This window comes from Odocoileus virginianus, chromosome 1 (genome assembly GCF_023699985.2).
Source record: "Odocoileus virginianus isolate 20LAN1187 ecotype Illinois chromosome 1, Ovbor_1.2, whole genome shotgun sequence".
Taxonomy (NCBI): domain Eukaryota; kingdom Metazoa; phylum Chordata; class Mammalia; order Artiodactyla; family Cervidae; genus Odocoileus; species Odocoileus virginianus.
The window spans coordinates 24,608,124-24,629,001 of NC_069674.1; the positions used below are offsets into that span (position 1 = coordinate 24,608,124).

At 39.7% G+C, this 20,878-nt stretch overlaps 1 protein-coding gene and 1 pseudogene across 7 annotated transcripts in view; both read right to left on the reverse strand.

Annotated features, from left to right (window-relative positions):
* AHCYL2 (adenosylhomocysteinase like 2) overlaps nt 1-20,878 on the reverse strand; it is a 196,585-nt gene that overhangs the window by 21,437 nt on the left and 154,270 nt on the right. For all 7 annotated transcript variants that reach the window (XM_070465897.1, XM_020874640.2, XM_020874639.2 and 4 more), the window contains 6 exons: nt 18,119-18,262; nt 17,570-17,670; nt 10,765-10,867; nt 4,655-4,749; nt 1,958-2,064; nt 311-427 (listed from right to left, as the gene is read on the reverse strand). In XM_070465897.1, the coding sequence (XP_070321998.1) occupies nt 311-427; nt 1,958-2,064; nt 4,655-4,749; nt 10,765-10,867; nt 17,570-17,670; nt 18,119-18,262 (667 nt within the window). The remainder of the gene's footprint in view (nt 1-310; nt 428-1,957; nt 2,065-4,654; nt 4,750-10,764; nt 10,868-17,569; nt 17,671-18,118; nt 18,263-20,878) is intronic.
* LOC110125555 (zinc finger protein 512-like) lies at nt 6,589-9,523 on the reverse strand (annotated as a pseudogene).

Here is a 20,878-nt window from a genome sequence, read left to right on the forward strand (position 1 = left end):
TAGATTCACTTGCAATAGCGATAGCAATGGTAACTCTATGTCATAAAATACTGAATATGATGTAATAGTGATAGCAAAGATATATTTGGGTTATAAAATCTTGTGTATGATATGGGTTATAAAATATTGTGTCTGAGATACAACTAGTTTCATCCTATAAGGTATATACATAGAAACGAAGAATACATTTTCAGAGTCTGTATACAGCTTAGAGGTGCTACACAAATCATTTCCAGAAACAACCAAAACCAAAAAATTTAGAACCTCAATTCAACAACTGAAGTTCAGGCCAAAGATAACAATCGATTACCCATCAAGAATTGATTCACGGCAACAGTAGAGGTTGTCAAATTTCTGTTTCGTGACTGAGTCATTGACATTCATGGCTGGAACACACAGCTTCCCAGCTTTGGATAGCTGGTACAGCCTAAGGATAAAGGAAATAAAAAAGAACATAAAAAAATGAGATATTCCAATCCATCAGTTTCATATCAAATTTTACAAATAAGTTAATTGAGTAGGCATGAGAGTCTGAGACACAACTAGTTTCATCCTATACAGTGTATGTAGAGAAACAGAGAATACTTTTTCCAGAGTCTATATACAGCTTAGAAATAAAGATCTTAATCAAAAGGCACATGGGGAAAATCTTTGACCTACCTCTAAATTTTAAGGATTAAAATGTAAAACTTTAAATTGCTTATTAATTTTATTTCTCTTTTTAATTATAAGAGAAACTTTTAAGTACTGTTTTAATCCCCACTACTCTAAAGCAACAATTTTAACTTTCAAATAATCTCAATCTTATAATTTCAGTATACACACCTATAAATATATATATCTACATGCATACTAAGTCGCTTCAGTCATGTCTGACTCTATGCAACCCTGTGGACTGTAGCCCACCAGGTTCTTTTGTCCATGGGATTCTCCAGGCAAGAATACTGGAGTGGATTGCCATTCCGTTCTCCAGAGGATCTTCCTGACCCAGGGATCAAATCCACGCTCTTATATCTCCTGCATTGGTGGGTGGGTTCTTTACCACTAGCACCCCTGGGAAGTCCATATATCTATATATAAGGGTTATTTTTTTTTAAATTCAGTCAACTAAAAATTAGAACCAGATGTTTTATTCAAAACTCATCCCTTTCCAAAAGTTTGAAAATTTGGGACAATTCATAGTTTTATACATTCAAAAAGATCACAATATAATGAAGCAGTGTTAGTAGCTGATTCAGAATTTATTTCCCCAAAACTTTCATACTTTAGCTCTTTCTGGGTAAATAATAGGAAACAGAAATGGTTACAATTGTATTCAGGGAATTAAGACTCATTTGAGAAACAGAACCCTAAATACTTGTTCTCTATGTATGAATGTTAAGCTCTCTGAGAGACCAGGATTTTTTTTCCCCACTGCGAAATCCCTAGCATGGTTTTTAGAGCAGTTATTGGTTCAATTCAGAAGTTCAGTAAGTGAATTTGTCCAAAAATGACAAGCAGTCATTGTATTACAATGCTAGAAAACATGAGGCCCATACTTGTTCCCCTATCCACTCCTCACTATTTTAAGTTTGTTATTTGTGTTGTTAATTTAAAACACAAGTATGCAGATTTGGATCTCATCATTTCAGAGCATCATTTTAATTTTTAATATAATGTAGTCTATAAGTGGACTTCCCTGGTGGCTCAGTGGAAAAGAATCCACCTGCCAATGCAAAAGACTTGGGTTTGATCCCTGGGTCGGGAAGATCCCCTGGAGAAGGAAACGGCAACCCACTCCACTATTCTTCCTGGGAAAACCCCATGGACAGAGAAGCCTGGTGGGCTACCGTCCATGGACCTGCAAAGAGTTGAACATGACTTAGCAAATAAACAGCAACAACAATTCTGTAAGTATGTGATTACATGAACATATGTCCAGGCTGCATAAAGCCAGCATGCCTATGTCAAATCTTACCTATGGACTCCGGTAACACTCTCCTCCACTATGCCCTTGATTTTCTTAAACATGTTGGGATACTTCTTATAAATCCAGTGAGTAAGATCCCCTCCATCATCCAAGATCTGGAAAAATAAGCATCAATAACGTCATATTTAAAATTTTGTAAATCGTTATACAAAGTAATTTACATTGCTCATTATACAGAAGAAAACAATAGTGAGATGAAAGGTCAACTGTAATTCTCACAGCCAAGTGAACTTCCCAAATGACATACCTACTAGGATCAATCTATATAGCCATGCAATGAGGATTTTCGTATGGACTAATAGCTTAAGTGATTATCTAGACCACTAGCTCTTGACTGCACTGTAGATAGTCAGAAGGCTTAAACCTAATAGCATATTTATAAGAGTTAAATTCAGGACTTTGAATATAATCAGTGAAAGCTTAGTAAAACCAGATAATTAGTCTCTCTCCCAGAACAATGGCTTATAAAACTGTATTTGTTAATCCTTTACTTCTCCCAAAGTATAGGCATTCTCCTACCCAAAATGCTCAGGCAGCACTGTAGGGTTTTGCCTAGCACAACCTCACACTCTCTATAAACCAGATTAAAAATAACTAGGGAACTGTGCAGCATGTAGGTGTGCAAGCATGCCTCCGAACAGCTCATCACTATTTCAGGTTGGGATTAAAGACAAACACAAAGCTGTGCCCACTGGAACTTTCATCAGCAGAGGAAAATTTCTGAATTATAAATGAGCTAAAGAAAGATCAGTTTAGAATGCGATTAGGCAGTAGGCTGTGGAATTTCAGCCCTTTACCTAGCTGTCAGAAATGCTTGGCAGGACTTTCCAAATTGTCACAGCCACTCTCCCAAAGACCCACGGGACTGCGCTGCCCTCTGCTGGCACGTGCCATTCTGCAGTTCCATCAGTTCACCCCGCTGCGAGTGTCAAGGTGCCATCCTGGATCCCTGCCTACACACAATCTCCAGCCTTGTGTCTAATAGCTGACCTCTTTTTTTCGCTTCTGCCCTTGTTTTTTTTTTTGTTTTGTTTTGGGCTGCAGCACTTAGCTTGTGGAATCCTAGTTCCCTGACCAGGGACTGAACCCAGGCCCTTGGCAGTGAGAACATGGAGTCCTAACCACTGGACCGCCAGGGAATTCCCAATTCTGCTCCTGCTGTTGATCTATCTTCTCTGATTCCACCAAATCTTATTTGAGAGGAGAGATCCAAGGCTGGACTCACTTACACTTGCTCCATACTGTAAAGTCAGCGCTCCGTTTCTCTCGTGGTAGAAGCCCTCAGAACAGAGTCCCTAAGGGACAGGAAGGGTCCTCTGCATTTCTCTCTCCCTTCTCACACGTATGAAATCCCTCACGGAGTTTTTCCTTGCAGCCTCTGATCCCTAGCATACAAAATATGCCCTACAGGAAAGACTGTATCTTAGAATAACTATTCTCATCCACTTTTTCCTTTTAACAAAGATTTCAAATACAGGCAGGTGGTTGCTATCCCTAATATTTATTTAATGAATAGAGCCTATAATTCTCAGCCTGTCATTCTACTGCAGAAAATTCTTGTCACCCAGGTATCTTCCTGAGGTTGGCGAGCAAGTAAAAGTACTAGATTTTTACAGGATCCAAAAAAGATGATGGGTACTGTTTTCTGGGGTCACAGTTCTCATCCTTGTCTTACTCACTTCGTCAACCTTTCCAGCAGTTTGTGCTGATCTACAGTCTATAAATGCTTGCTATGTACAATACCCTGTCCTCCCTATGATTGTGACTATACAATTAATGTTTTATTCCCAGTAGAACTTCTGTCAGTCACACTCCGTTCTGGCACTGTTAAACTCTGATGGAATGAGCTGACTCTTCGTGCAGCCAACTCCTCCCTCCCTTTGAGGATACAAAGGTTTTAATCCAGCTTTCCTCAAATCAACCCTTGGTTCATTGTGACCTGCATCACAGAATCTAGAAAGACAGGCTGCTTCTCCCTCTGTCTCCCAGGTGAAGCCTGCTCTGCAGTCTTTAGCAGCAAGTAATAGTTGGACCAGAGCTTCAAGGATTCTTGTTTTTAGTTGATTTCCTTAATTTCTCCTCTCACTCCTATCCAGAAGGTTTGCAAAGTAGGAGTGCATCATACTTGTGCAGCTCTGTGCTTCCCCTTATGAATCTAATATGCTATCAGCCTTCAAGCACTTTAAAAAAAGTTAAACAAAAATAAAAACTAAGCAAAAATTAAAAGCCCCAACTTCCTAAGGTGAGAAATGAATAAAGAAGAAATCTGAACTTGGAATCCCTTCAGGTTTACTATAAATTTAGCATGTGATTCTAGAGAGAAAGCTATGCTGTGTGTGTTGGGGGAGGTGCTGGTGAGCAGTGTTAGGGGATAGTAACTCATTCATCTTACTTTTTAACCAGTCATGTGTGAACCTGGAACAGTATTTTAAGGTTGCTGATGAATATGAGCACTTCTAAGATCAACACTGACAATTATAAGCACTTTGAGGCTATAAAGAGGTTTCATATTCTCGGGATGTCCTAAACATAAGCATCTAGTTCTGCTGGAAGCCCAAGTACATCAGATGAAAAAGGAAACATTTTCCTTCCTTCCTTCCTGTTGGGAAACCCTTTCTCAGACCACATCCTCCCTCCCTGTACCCCCAGGTCCCAATGAACTGTGCTAACAGAAATCTAACACACCATGTTTGGCTGCCAGCCCTCCACATTCACACATCTATCAATGCACCACCAGAAGTCATCTTCTGACTCTCCTTTCCAGGCAAACACAGGAAATCCTGAGAAAAAAGAACAAAGAGAAACCATTAAAGCCTGAAAAAAGGGCTGACCCTCAGTTTTGGCAAGAAGATGAGATGCTAGTTTTTCAGATGAGATGTTAGTTTTTCCTAGTTCCAAACTTGTTCTGCTGTACTTCTTAGGCTGACATTCTTCGCTGATTAAATATTTTCTTCAGCCCCTTTATCCATTCCTTCATCTTTGGTAGTCATTTTATTCTTGTTAGACCAAAGAGGACAAACAAAAGGGCCAAGAGTATGATGGGTGCTAAAAGTATGACTAAAGGCAAAAAAGAGGAAACTAGAAATACATACTTCTTCATCTAGTCCAACTAGAATCCCCACCATTTCCCAACTACATTTTGATCTTTTTTTGCTTCTCTACCTTAGTCATTCCACCTTCTTCATCAGGAAAACTCTTACACTCTTCTCCCTCTGTTCAAATGCTGCTACATTTCACTGGCCAGTTAAGTCTCATGTTCCTAATGAAACCTTATTAACTAGCTGTAAGTGATCTCTCATGGAATCTGATCTTTTATTAGCCCCTTGCTGGTATACTGAATGTGGGTTATGATCTGTTGTGGCATTATCATATATGTCCTTGTATTATCATTGTTTGTATATGTGTCTTTTCTCCTTAACTACAATATAATGTTCTGAGTGCAAAGACTCTCTTATTTGCCCTTAGAGTTAGTCAAAAAGCATTTGTTGGAAAAAAAAAAAAGAAATGAATGTATATGTACAATTAATTGAACTACGTATGTATATATGTGCACTTTCTATACATAATTTTATTCATTAATAAAAATTTTACAAATCAATGAATGTAAATGAAAGAACAAATGAAATGTTGACAGCGTTTGCAAAAAGGAGAGATATACATGCACTACAGAACTTTCCCAGAATTTCTCAAGAACTCTGAAGCAAATTTTTTGTACCCTGAGCTGTGTTGTGCTATCAGAGAGGGAGCGCAAGAAACCGGCAAAGTCCAAATTTCTCTATTTCTTTTTTTCTAACACAGTCATTCATTTTTCTTGCCATTGCCAAACATTCCCCAAATCTTACTCACCAGAAATTAACAGAGCTTCTCCATTTTCCTCCCTGACAATCCTCATGAATGGAAAGGGCTTTAAGGGAGCAACAGCCAATGACAATGTTGAGTGGATAGACCACGCCCTTCCTTTGTTTCAAAACTACCTGTTCTGGCAGTATCCCAACCAGGTTTCAACGCTCCTGTGTCTCAAAGTGGTCTTCAAAAAAGCCCACATTTTAAGGCTATATGGAGGAGCACAGAGAACAGTTAATAGTGATAATAGCCTTTTAGATTTTGAAAAGGCAGTGTTGGTCCACATCAGGATTAAGGGTCTCTGCTTTTAATGTGGTGTAAGCCACAAAAATTGGCAATAATATAGAAGACCAATATTTATGGAAAAGGGGAAGAGCATTCAGAAATACAACAGAGCTGCTCTAATCAATGCTCCAAGAAAAGCCATCCTGAAGGAGAAACAGCCTAACAGATACTATCAGCTAGGCATGAGGTTCAGAAAAAGAACTTTTCTTTCCAACTCCAGATAAATATCTACACCTGGTGTCAAAGTGTCAGGTTATAAAGGGGACAGAACACAATGTCTAAAAAAGAGGGTAGAGGACAACATTCTCAGAAAATGCAGAGACAGACCTTGGCTAAAGGGAGATACGAGGACTTAACAGAGTGCAGACTAATGGTCAGGTCAAGTCCAGGGGAGAAGGAATGTGCAACTTGGCTACCAATCTTCATGGTAGTACCAGCAATATTAGGGTTCTGTGGCAAATATCAGAGGCAAAAGGGTATTACTTCTCAGTCCTCAAAACTGCAGGAACAAGATATATTGCAGGAAAGTTGATCTGAGGTTGTATTTATTTGTGCTGCTTTCTTCCTTCCAGTCATTTTATGTGAGACATATTTCTCCTAAGGCTGAATAACATGCCTGTGGGTCTGGTTACTTACTGCCATCTGGGACAAAGTATTTCCCAGGAAAACTTGTGTCCAGTGGGTCTAGCTTTATTATTCTAAGTATTTTCTCACTTTCAATCCTAAAACCATAATGAGACAATAGCCTCCATAAATTCTGTCATCCAGGCAGACAGGGGAATCTTATTAAAGGAGTGACAACAGTTCTAGGTTCTAGGCTTGTTATATCACAAATACAAAATCATCAATCGGTATGGTTTTAAAAAGTTAGTTTTTGGAGAAGGGAATGGCAATCCACTCCAGTATTCTTGCCTGGAGAATCCCATGGACAGAGGAGCCTGGCAGACTACAGTCCATGGGGTCACAAAGAGTTGGACAGGACTGAGCGACTAACACTACTAAAAGTCTAGCTGATACCACACTTAAAGCTGAGCAGTTGCTTAGGTTCTTTGGTCTGTGGGCTGAGGGATGGAGCTGTTCACAAGTGGAGATGTACTGGGTTTAAAGTCAGCTTTGTTAAACCATTCTGGAATAAAGCTCAACCGGAAAAGTGGAAAAAAAAAAGTTAGTTTGGAATCATTTTGTAAGATACATGATGGAGTAACTACAGAATCAATGGCACTTCCAAGAACATTCTATACCCCAGTATAGAAAGGTTAATCAAACAGGTTTCTTAGTCTTGTACAGGGCAAGTGGACCTTAAGGGGGAGCTCTTTGAGCACGATGAGAGAAAATAGGGGGACTCCAATGAGAACACCAGTAAAATCTACCAAAAAGGAGATGGGAGTGGGGGTGATGGAGGGTTCACAAGAATGAGTAGAAGAAACAGTGAAATTTACACTGGAGGAAGGACCTGAGAGTGTTACAGCCTTACACAAACAGCTGAAATAGTAAATATCTCTTCACTCGGCTCCCGTGACTCAGGCCTCTCCACACAGGTCCCTGTGACAACGGCCTTCCATCCACTCTCCCAGGAGTGCTTTCACACTGCCTGCCTATTTCTTTCCTCGTTTATGACTCATCTTTGGGGACTGGACTTTCTGGAACTGTGTTGGCACCGGCTCCTGCTCTGGTTCTCTACAGTACGTACATCTCTACAGGATGTCGCCACTAGCAGTTCCTCATGATTCCTGCTCTGATCCTTCCCCACTCTAAGACTCGGCTCTGTCTCAGGAAGCTCAATGCTGGGCTGCTGCCACCTTAGAAACCATCGGCTCCTGGGCTACCGCCTCCGCTTTTCTTCTTCTTGCTGTTGCTGTTTTATCTTCACCAGCTTCTCAAAGCTTTCAGTTGTTGTTGGGCTGACAACAAACCAATCCTGAGTGGACAGTCAATGTGATACCTAACACCACTCTCTGACACAAATTCTTTCTGATGGAGAAGACACTTGTATTTTCCAGCCACAAGCGTTCCCAATGTACAAGAGCCCAGGTGAGCTTTAAGACCAGATGCACTACTGTAGACAGCCTCACAACCCTGGTTAGGACACTGAATGCAATGATATTTTTGATATCTGACTTCTATTTGTGTAGTACTTCTTGGCTGAAGGTCGGTAGCCCAGGACGAGAATATATAACTTCCGATTATCAGGTACCAGATCCTGAAGCACCTTTCTCTTAGGCCATTCCTTGGCCAGTTCAGCAGAAGCCAGTTCCTGCAGGTGGTATACAGCTACCTACCTCTGAACTCGGCCTCTACTCTTTGACTCCAAGAGTCATGTCCTTCAAACACTCTGGCTGTCCTGACTCTGGAAAGAAGGATATAGGACTATGTTCTGACCTCAGGTGATATACGAGTTCAGTCTTCAATCTACAGGGCTTTCCACAGTGGTGACACTTCAGGGTCATCTTCTCCAGCTCAGCAGACCTTTTGCCACATTTTCTCACATGGTATAGATATCCCATGATGCTGGTGAAGCTACTAGAGCAACTCTCAGGTAAGCATCTCAGCTTTCCCAGTTTCTTGAGAACTGTTGAGAGACGTTCCCTCTCACTTGGCTCATCTATTTCATCTCCAGCCTTTAAAATGGGGAAGGTATTATGATTTGCCATGACATAATACTTCATCCCTGCTAGTGAATGAAGCTGTTTCCAACAATGATGACAAGTAAACATTTCCTGTTTGCAGTTTCCATGTGTTTCTTTAAGCCGTCTGTGGTCTTTCTCCCCACTACCTGGCAGGTAGGACAGGAGACACTGCCTTTATCCACAATTTCTAAGTACCACTGCTCCTCTAAACTGCCTGCTGCATAAGCTGGTGGTTCCTTCCTAATACAGCAAGTCTGGGCTTTGGGATTAAGGCTGAGCTTTAGGTTGCTGCTTCCTCCCATAAAGTAAAGCTTATGCTTCTTCTGAGGAAATTCTCTGATAGTCTTCATCTTCTTCCTAACAGGGTTTCCTTTTTCCTTTGGTTGATACTCCCATCTGACCCTTCTACATGGGAAGCAGCAGCTGACTTGATCCTTCTCATCTTCATCCAGCAGGTAGATTTTCGGAAGGATGCTAGAAAATCACTCACTGGTTCACGAAGCAGATGATGAGCCACTTAAGGAGTCATCGTGAGGGACAGTGTACTGGAAACTATTATCCTTTAAGGAGCATTGGGTTCTGCTATTCTTAGCTTCCATGATCCTCGTGCTTCTCTGCTGCTTAAAGGGCTCCCGGGGTAGCGGGCACTGCACCGAGTCTGGAAGACATCGCTCCCTCTCCTCGCCTAACAAATTCACCCAAGGGCTCCAGCCAGACCAACGCCACTTCCGCTCTCCTCTCCACTCCCAGATGTGGAGTCGGGGCCACGAGCCCTCTCTGTTTCTTTTGTCCTTCAAGTGTCAATGGCTGTTGTGTTCAAATATTAGCCTGCCAGGTCAAGTCCTGTTTAGTGCTAAAGCAGAAGCACCAAACATTAAATCAGAGCACACTGCTGAAAAACCAGCAGGACCACAAAATTATATCTGAAGCATTTTCTTTTCTAATCCATATGACCTTGAAAGTGAAAGTCGCTCAGCCATGTCCAAGTCTTTGCATGGACTATACAGTCCAAGTCTTTGCATGGACTATACAGTCCATGGAATTCTCCAGGCTAGAATACTGGAATGGGTGGCTTGTTCCTTTCTTCAGGGGTTCTTCCCAACCCAGGGATCAAACCCAGGTCTCCTGCATTGCAGGCAGATACTTTACCAGCTGAGCCACAAGGGAAGCCCCATGTGACCTTAGACAGTGAACAGTGTTCACGGGTGCTCTAATATTAGTAGGCAAGGCAAAGCATTAACTAATAATGGAATATTAGACATAAGAAGATATTTGTGACTGTAAAGCAACATAGTTACCTTGATCATATTTAACAAAAAGAAGTTCAGAAAGAGAGAAACCTTTCTGAAGGTTTGGGACCCACCAAAATATGGAAACAACCTAAGTGTTCATCAACAGATGAATGGATAAAGATGTGTGGTGTGTATATATATATATATATATATATATAATGGAATATTGCTGAGCCTTGAAAAAAGAATGAAATATTGCCACTTGCAGCAACATGGACCTTCAGATTATCGTACTAAGTAAATTAAGTCAGAGAAAGACAAATATTAAATTATATCACTTATATGTGGAATCTGAAAAACAGTATACATGAACTTATTTACAAAATGGAAAGACTCACAGACATAGAACACAACTTATGGCTACCAAATGGGAAGGTGCAAGACAGACAAATTAGGAGCATGGGATTAACAGATACACACTACCATATATATATACATATATATATATATTAGATAAACAAGGATTTACTATATAGCATAAGAAAATACATTCAATGTCTCATAATAACCTATAGTGAAAAAGAACTGAAAAAAGAATATATAGGTGTGCGTATGTGTGTATACACACTTTACTGTATACCTGAAACTAATACAATATTGTAAACCAACTATATACTTCATTGAGAAAAAAAGAATATTTCTTCCAAGACAACTTTAAATGCCAACTTTCCTTACAGATTTACATCGAAACAATGGAACTTTGTGGAACCTTTAGCCAGAGACAAAGAGAACGTGCAAAAGGTCTCACCACTTTCTGCTAGAGCAGCAGCCACTTCGTTGAGGGTGGAATAGATGTTGCAGGCAGCCCATCGGCACTGTGCTCCCAGAGCTCCCAGAGTTTCCATAAGCACCTGTATTAACGAAAAAGCAGGAGATGAGCAAGCACGGGCCAAACAGCTGGTCAAGGAATTAAAATTTATATATTTGACAATGAGAAAGCACATTAGGAATAACTAACACCAGTGTTATTTTCAACTTGTGCTTTACAGAAACTTCAGCACTTTGAGAATGGGGCAAGGGTTGAGGGCAGGCATGAGGAAGGCTCCCACTGAGCTGTATGCTTTTACTCATTTAACCTATTGTTCCTCTCTACAAGATTCAATTAAACCAAGGATTTCAGAGCCACACATCTTTTTAAAAACCACCAGTTTATAATTCTGCTTCTCTTCAGGAGGTAGAAAGCCGCAAGAGAAGCTTCCACTGTAAAAATAAGAAAAAGCTGCATAATCTACAAAACTCGTAACTTTTCTTGATCTATCAAACAGCCGAGCTCATAAGGCAACCAAGGAACTGCAGAGAGTGGCAAATCCCTTTAGGGAGAGAGGGAACACAGTTTCATCCTTGTCAGAGTGCAGGAGGAAGAGGTGGCTGTCATACAACAGAGTAAGAAAAAACTAACTACAATTTTAATGAATTAGTAAAGACTGAGTGTGGGAAAGTATCAATATGTCAGCTTGGAACATCTGGTGGCCTGAGCCACAATGAGATTTCATACTCATGTGAAAGCTCTTTTCTAGGGGCTTCCAACCAGAGCTCACAAAAGAGACTGGGGGCAGGGAGCTGAGTGCCTGTGCTCAATGAAAAGCATGAAATCTGGGCACTTTCCCAGTCTTCTCTCAGAGGAAGCAAAAGTCCTAAACTGTAGCAAGCAGAGCAGGAATTATGCCTGCCATGAGGGACAAGACAAAGACCCATTGCTTCTGGGGGAGGGTAGAAGCAAAAACTCTCTGCTCCTTGGGAAGTAGCTGAAAACCCTCTTGGGCCCAGGACCTACACTGATAGAAAGTAAAAATCCACTGATTCTTCAGGAGGGACAGGAAAATATCTCTACTCAAGACCTACCAAAGGAGAACCCTGGAACCCACCAAAAAAAGATACCCCATGGCCAGGGACAAAGGAGAAGCCACAACGAGACAGTAGGACGGGCGCAATCACATTAAAATAAAATCCCATACCCACCAGGTGGGCAGCCCACAAACTGGAAAACAATAATACCAAGAAGTTCTGACACTGTCGTAAAGATTTCAGGTGCCACACCAGACTTCCCAATGTGGGGATCTGGCAAAGGGACTGATAATCTCCAGGGAATCTGACTTTGAAGGACAGTGGTATTTGATTATAGACGTACCACAGATACAAGGAAAAATCTGGCTGTTATAGACAAGAGTGGCGGGAACACTGAAAAAGTCCTATCTTCACAGAGGTCAGCCTAAGACTGAGATTGGACCAGAAAACTCTAAGAACCCCAATTGCTCTCACTATGAGCCTAGCTCCAGAAAACAAGGAGCAGCAGTCTTCTGCTGCAAGAGGGACATGCACTTGAAGAGAGAGCCCCCCTGTGGCAAGCATGTGCAGAAGCGGTTGACAGCCTGAGGGTGGAGCAGAAAAACAGAGCCCTCTGGCTTGGAGGAATTTGTAGCCTTGGGTACAGAACAGAATTGAAATCCAGACCAGTTCATGACAATACTGGGAACTAACATACTACCATTCAATATAAAAGTTCAAGACACCAAAAAAGTGAAAAAACCCAACCCATAGTCAGGAAAGAAAGTATTCAAGAGAAGCAGACTCTGAGATAAGCTAATGTTTGATCAGAGAGGAACTTTAAATATGGTTATTATATTTATGTGGAAGCAGTCGAGTGAAACAGATGGACATCCATGAACAGATAGAGAATTTCAGCAAAGAGATGGAAACTATAAAAAACAATTCAAATATAAATGTTACATTTTTTTTTAAGGTATCAGATTTAAGAATTTTTTATTAGACTTATCATCAAACTGGGCATATCTAAGGATAGAATCAGTGAACATGAAGATAGATTGATAGAAATCACCAAACTGAAATAGAGAAAGAAAAAAAGAGTGGGAGAAAAATCAGAAGTGAGTATCTAAGATCTATGGGACACCATCAATGGTCTAATTTACATGTAACTGGAGTTCTGGAAGGAGGAGAGAACAGGGCAAAAGATATATATGAAGAGTTAATGGGCAATTATTTTTGAAAATTAATGAAAGAGGATCCAGGAACAATACTATTAACACTCCAGTAGCAAAGAGCACACTAGTGTACAGATCCACTAAAGGAAAAGGAACCAGTGCTCCATGGAGAAGAAGCTGATTCCAGGGATAGGACAGGGAATGTACAAAATGAGCTTAGATCCTCTTGTACCAGAAATAAGGAAGTGCTCAAAGAATGAAAGGGATATGTCAAAAGACAAGGCACAGAAGCAAGATTTAAGGGGTTCCTTCTGGCCAAACTTTCAATGATTTTTATCATAATAAATATAGTAACGGATTATAATCCATTAAGTGAAACAGGAAACAATGACTCCATAAAAAAAAAAAAACCCGAATGAATAAATGGAAAGTTTGATGAAGAATGGGATATTCACACAGTTTCTTATATCTACCTCACAAAATACTTATTAATTACAAAGGGGGAAAAATAACTTTCATAGCTGAAAAGTCTGACAGACACCACCTCCATTAAGGGATCAAAATGAACATCAGTTATGGGACAAATTGAGATCAAGTGCCAACTGATAGGATTAAGTGAAAAAAAAACCAAAAAAGGCAGCATCATTTTCTACCAAAGGTACATAAACTGAATCTAATAATGAGGAAGCATCATAAAAGTCTGAATTAAGGACATACTACAGAATAACTTGTCTATAACCTTCAAAGTGTCAAGGTCATGAAAGTCAAACAAAGACTGATCAACTAACTGTCCAGCACTGAAGAAGACTAAAGAGAGATGACAATTAAATGAGACATATAACTAGGGACCAGATCCTCTGGTTATAAAAAGTATTTGGACAATTAGTGAAGCTCAAATGGGACCTGAGGATTAGACAGGAATTATGAATCAGTGTTAATTTCCTAATTTTGAATGGTTGTATTCGTTGTATAGGAGAATGTCCTTGTTTATAGAAAATACACACTAAAGTCTTTGTGGAAGCACCATCAGGTTGGAAACTTACTCTCAAATGGTTCAGAAAAAGTTATCTGGTACTGTATTTGTAACTTTTCTATGTTTATTTCAAATTAAAAAAAATTATTATAATAAATTTAATCTACTGATTTAATCCTGACTTACCTTCACTTCAATCAGTAAGATGGAGACAGGCAGACAGGCTTCTTTTTAAGAAGGTAGTGTATTGCTTTGATTAAGAGTTATTTCAACAAGGACAAAGCTTTGGTGAAAAAGTTTTAAAATTTCCTGATGGTGGTTAACTTTGGGTATTGCTAATTTTCATTTAAAAAAATTTGTATTTTCTAATATTTATATACTAAATTAAAACTCTAATTAGAAATATGCTCTAATTAAAAAAGAACACTTGCAAACAGCTCCACTAATGTAGGCGAACCTCCTCACATAATTTATCCAAGGTCATATAGTAAGTTAATAGCAGAACTACTCTAATGTCTTAATTTCCTTACCTTTCAATATCTGATCCCATTTTTTTCTCTCCTGTTTTGCTTTTCACCTTAAAGAATTTCTGAATTCCTTTAACTAGGATTTCTGAATGTGTCAAACAAAAGAATCATACTGAAACTTACCTACAAAGCAATATAAATTAACTAGAAAAGTGACTGGGACCAAGAATACAAGAACTATTTAAAGAACTATGAGTCAAGACTGCTTGCTGGCTATCAGGGCTCAAGCAGAAATGCAGGCAGGTGGAAGTGAGAGGGGGACAGAGCTTAGAAGCTGGTTTAACTTGACTTTAAATCATTACTGTTCAGAAAGAGTAGCTAAGAAATCTGATTGAAAAGAACTATGGAAACACACCTAAAAAATATAAGTAGATCCGAGTCTTAATGAAACATGGACAGGAAACTGTTAACTATGATAGTTATTTCTGGAGCACAGGATTATAGGAGACTGTCTTTCTACATTATAGATTGTGGTAATGCTTGAACGGGCTTCCCCAGTGGCTCAGTGGTAAAGAATCCACCTGCAATGCAGGAGCCACAGGAGACATGGGTTCCATCCCTGGGAGGGGAAGATCCCCTGGAGAAAGGCATGGCAACCCACTCCAGTGTTCTTGCCTGGAGAATCCCCATGGACGAGGAGCCTGGCGGGCAACAGTCACAAGTTGGACATGACTGAAGTGACTTAACACACACACAATGCTTGAATATTGTAAAATGAACATGAACTATCTTAGTAATCAGAAAAAATAAAGAGATTAGAAATAAAACAAAGCAAAATTCCTTTGTAATTGTTTTTTAAAGGATAAAGAAAAATGTGGTGAGGGAACAAGAAAATAATAAAATTGGTAAACTAATTTTGATTACTCCATTCAGGAAAAAAAAAATAACCTTGAAAATATTCAGGTTGGTAATATTGTTGTAATATTGTTGGTAATATTCAGTGAGCCAGGGGGTAAAAAAGAAACTAGTTGTAATTTAGCAACATGAGACAGGACAGAAGCACTTACTATTTTAAGTCACTACACTGAAGTCTCATGTCCCTGACCAGGGAAGCCCAAAAAAGTTTCCAAGATGGTTTCTGCCTTGATTTATCAGTCTACAGCTCCAAAAAGAGTAGCTTTTCAATTTATTATACTAATTTTGGGTCACTAAGGTACTCTTCCTCAGAGAACATGTAACCCAGAAAAGTCTCATAGGGAAGATGCTAACAGCAGCTGTCGGTGTCTTGAGGAATCTCTGCTGTTCTTAATAAGTAATGTGAATATATAAGTGCTGCACTTAGGAGACAATCTTCGGAAGTTAATCTAGCCATATTAGTGATCTGGATCTTATAAATCCTATAAAAGATTCCAGACAACTTCTCAATACACTAATTTCCTGTAGTGGTCTTATTAGGGTAGGCAACTTAATATGTATTACAGCTTTGATGATGACTCTAGGTCAGTGGTTCTCAACAAAGCAACTCTGGTGGACCATGGGGGCATTCTTGGCTGCCACAATAACTGGCAGGGGAGGCTTACTGACATTTAGTGGGTACGGCCAAGGATCTTGACATTCTGAAAGTGTAAAACAGGGACTTCCCTGGTGGTCCAGGGTCTAAGACTCCATGCTCCTGATGCAGGGGGCCAGGGTTGGATCCCTGGTCAAGGAACTAGATCCCACATGCTACAACTAAAGATCCCACGTGCCATAACTAAGACCCCTTGCAACCAAATAAATAAATAAATATTTTTTAAAAAAGAAAAGAAAGTATCAGTCTCCTAGAGGAAAAAACAAAAACAAAAACCCATGCCATATCTGGTACACCTTTCAAATGTGCCAATGAAAAGTTCACATGAGTGAGAAATCTATTTATAATGATCTGCGTTTAGAACTTTATTCCACTTTACATATCAACAAAAGTATGGTTGTAGTTTTAATACAAGAATGCAAGAGTTTTCCCAAGCCTGCAACATATGTAAAAATCAAGAGAAAACACATACTTTTTATTGTTGCTGTTATTCAGAAATTTTACAAAAAGTTGTTTATAATTTCAGAAAATTATATAATCTGGCAATATTGCTCTGATACTCTGGAACCAGCAACACATTTCTACTACATACATTTATATTACTCATTCAAATAATGCTATAAGTACAAATATCTGACTATACTTGTACCCAAGCACTTACACACTGAAATATATGTTATTTTACTGTTACTTTCTTTTTATTCTTCTTTCATATTTCAGTAAGATTTTACATTTATTTTTTAAAATTACATGTACTTAGCTATGTTATGTCTGAATTTCATTTCAAGAAATATGGGGGCACTGCAAGCTATTTTTTTTAATGAAAAGGGGTTCATTCAATCTGATAAAGGTAAAAATTATGGATCTAAACCCATCATGGTAACCCCAGTTCCCTGCCAGGACTGGTGGGGCATGAGCATGTGATCCAGTTCTGCTTAATGACATGACAGAGTGTTCTGGAGGACTTCTGGGAGAGGTTTCCTTGCTCTTGGGAGAGAGGAAGAAATGGTCTTTCTTCCTCTTCGTGTCCATCTGGGATGGCTTGAAGAGTTGTCACCATCTTGCTATCAGCCTGAGGATGAAGTGAACACAGAGAGAAGGCAGCTCCAGAAGAATCACAGACAGGTAAAAACGAGCCCTGGGAGCCTTCCCCTGAAGCCCCACTTGCTGCTGGACTTCTAGCTTTGTAATGTAATGAGTCCCTTTATGCATAATCCAGGTTGAATCAGGTTTTCTCTTATTTGCAGCTGAAAGGAATCTACACAGAGATGCCGGCTAGAAATGACACTGGAAGGGAAGGCAGGGGCAAGCAGTAGAGAATAGTGGAGAAAGAATAAGTTTGGGAATCAAATATGTTGAAGTTTAAATCTTGATTCTGTGGTTTACTAGCTGTATAATGTTGGACAAATTACTTCAACTCCCTGAGCCTCAGCTTCCTCATTTATTAAAATGGAAACAGGAATATGTGCTTTTAGAAGGCCATTATGAGGGTTAATGAACTAACACTCATTAAGCTTTTAACCTAATGCTTGGCATGGTGCAAGCCCTCAATAGCTGGTGGCTATTATTAACTACTGTTATGTGGAGAAAGGAAAAGGACTCACAGCAGTCTGAGCAGTGATGTGTGTGCAACCCACAATCTTGGCTCCGGCCAAAGGTTTCTCTCCTTGAGCTCTCTTCCGCAAAGCCATCAGTGCTGGCATTTCTGAAAAGGGCCAATACATACACAGCAATATTAGAGGGGGGGGGATGAGAGGCAAAGAATAAACAAAAAAACAGGTACTCTCTTAAGACAAGACCCTTCCTGATCAGGTTCTCTGTTATACTAGTTTTAGGTTTCTCAAAGGATCAAGACGCTGATTTTTCTGTTATAAGGGATTTTCAGAGGTAAGTACTCCAGCGTTTGATTCCTGTATCTCAGTCCCCTCATCTAGTCTCTCTCCCCTCTTCTTTGTACGGAAGTTCCTTGTAGACCCACTAGAGTTTACTCCCTCTCCACAGTGTTTTCTTAACTCATATCTCTTTTGTTATAAGTTTCCTTCAAAATCACACTGAAATTTCACAAACTACTAGACCCCAGGATGTAAAAGGGAATTAACATAGACAAAAAGACACAGGCAACTCAAAAAGAAGAAGGCAGTTGCTTTCATTACCTTGCTCAGCAATTTCAATTTCTCTTCGTCCAAACTCTGCCTGTTTGATGTTCTTGACACAGAAGTCACTGTTCCCCTTAGAGTTCTTTTGTTGTTTGTCTCTAGGAGAGGTCTCATCATCAGAGCTATCTGTATATGAAGCCGCTGGAAAGACAGGATAAAATACCTTCAGGGGAGAAAATGGCTTCCTTCATAACCCCAAACCATGGAGTGAACTGAGGTTCTTTTGCAATTAGCACCTTGTAAATGTATGTGTTTGGGAAGCACTTAAGTGGCACTGAGGAACTGAACTGTCTCAGTCATCACCTATCCAGTCATCACCTGTGGAAAGTGCTATCCACAGGTCAGAAAAGGAAGCTGAGAGAGGTTGCCAAAGATATTCCCCCTGGGTAGCATTAACTTAAACTCTAGGGCTAACTTTATCTTCAGAACGTGCACAGGTCCTTGAAAATAAAGAAAGAGGCTATTCCATGGTAGCAATATGTTCAAAGTCTTAATTCAAGATCATGGTGATTAACCTACGGGTTTATGGGATCCTAGCTACCCTTCTCTGTTTGTTGCCTAAACACTGATGTAATTTGTGTTTTAGTACAGTAGCTGAACAGATAAGACCTAGAAAACAAGGAGCCCATGAGAAAATAATTAAGAACCACACAAAAAGTGCTTGTCTGACAAAACAGAGCTTTCTTTTTCAAGACTGGCTCTGATGAGTCTGAACTATGCCTGTAGACCCAATTAGACATTGACAATGAAGTATTCAGTGTGCTCTCCCTTCTTGCTGGCCTTAGTGGGTCCAGCATTGGGCATTTGAGATTCCCAAAGAAGCAGATGAATCTTCCTTCGGCATAATTAAATGCTCTAATGATTAAACCATTTAGCAATATACACTAGAGGGTGGAAGGTCTAAGACTTCTGACTGTGGCTAACAGGCAGCTATCGCTCTTTCCATGTTTGAGGTCTTTTTAGTCTTCATAGAATTCTGTAGTACTAATCATTGGCTGGATGATTTGAAGTAATTTCTTTCTTTGATTTACATTTAAGTTCCTGAGGATTGTTTCTTCCTAAGTAGTCCTCAAGGTTTTGGGGTGGGGGGACATAAAGCACTGTCTATATAATATAAAGCATTACATATTTCTCAATGAGATAAGAAGTACTTCTTTCACTTTTATGGGGAGAAAGCTGCAAAAGTTCAGAGCTCCTAGGGTTGCCTGATCTGCTTATATCCAGAGAATTATGGCATTTCTGGGATTTCTTATCAAAGGGTCTATCTCTGGGAGGGCTGGAAAAGGCAAGTCTGACCTTGTCCAGTTAATCAAGCATGGTGCTACATAATGTTTGGGCAGCAGGGACCCAAGTGTCTCTCTTGGAGCTGGAAAACTGCCCTAAAGCAAAATCCTAACACAAAGCAATAGGCACCAGGGGAGGTGAGGGAATTAGTAAATCCCCAAAGGGATTTTTGTTCTTGAAAGAAGCTAATCTGTACACAAAGTCTATGGTTCTCCCTCCTAGGGAGTAAGAGCTCAAAGTACCTTTGGCAACAAAGCCCAGAAACAGTGTCCTGGGCAGTCATCTGTTTCACCAATCAATACTCAGAAATGGCTTATGAGTTAGAAGCTTAAGGGAACCAGGCTTCTGACCTCTGAGAGAAGAAAGATAAATATAGCCATCCTAATCCTGATCCAAGTGTATAGAAGAGTTGCTTTTGAAAGAAAGTGTTCACATTCACAATATCCTGAAATGTCAAATCCTTTTCCAGAGCCATGATGATTTTATGCTCTTTATTTGTTCTGGAGTCAGAGAGACTTTGCTCTGGTTCTGGGTATATAAAGCAGAGGTGATAACAGAATCTGGTGGCCAATTCATTCATGTATTCAGTCACTCACTGACTCAATTTTTATTGTGCATCTACTGTGTCTCCACAGTCTAAGTGCTGGAGATACAAGATGGATATGGATTGTCTTTGCCTTCACAGGGTTTTCAGTCTAGTAGGTGAGTCAGACATGAAATAACTAATTACAGAATTAATTAGAGTTCTTTCCACATGGTTGTAATATGTGCTATGAAAAAGACTATATAATAGGCAGACATGATTTGTCAGAGTCAAGTTGTTGAGAAGATTAAATAAAATAATGTAAGTAAAGTGCTTACTGCAATACTTGGCATAAAGTAATTAAGCATGCAGTCAATGATACTTGATATTATTACTGGCTTTTGTACATATTTTTAAAGCACTAGTTCTCTAGTGCGTGCATGATCAGTTGTGTCTGGCTCTTTGTAATACCATGGACTGTAGCCTGCCAGGCTTCTCTGTCCATGAATTTTCCAGGCAAGAATACTGAGTGGGTTGCCATTTCCTACTCCAGGGATCTTCCTGACCCAGAGATCAAACTCAAATCTCTTGTGTCTCCTGCACTGGCAGGTGGCTTTTTTATGCTTTTATTCACTAACAAATATAAAATCTTTCAGGGTCCTTACTTAGCTTTAGGATTTTGAATGGGAAAGGAATGACATATATACAATATTATTTAGCAGTTTCTTTTTTTCTACCTCCATCATCTATCAGCTTACCCAAGCAGCAGGTGGGTGGCTGGCAGTGATGATAGAGGTTGAGAGTGGAGTCCTACTCTATCCAGAATAGCTCTCCTCTCCTTTGCCTCTTCAGCTTTTAAGGATAAGGTGGGAAAAGCCAACTAAACAGCAACAAAACCTTCAAAATTCTCCTTTCAGAGAAGTACTTAAATTTTTGGTTTAAGTTGTTTT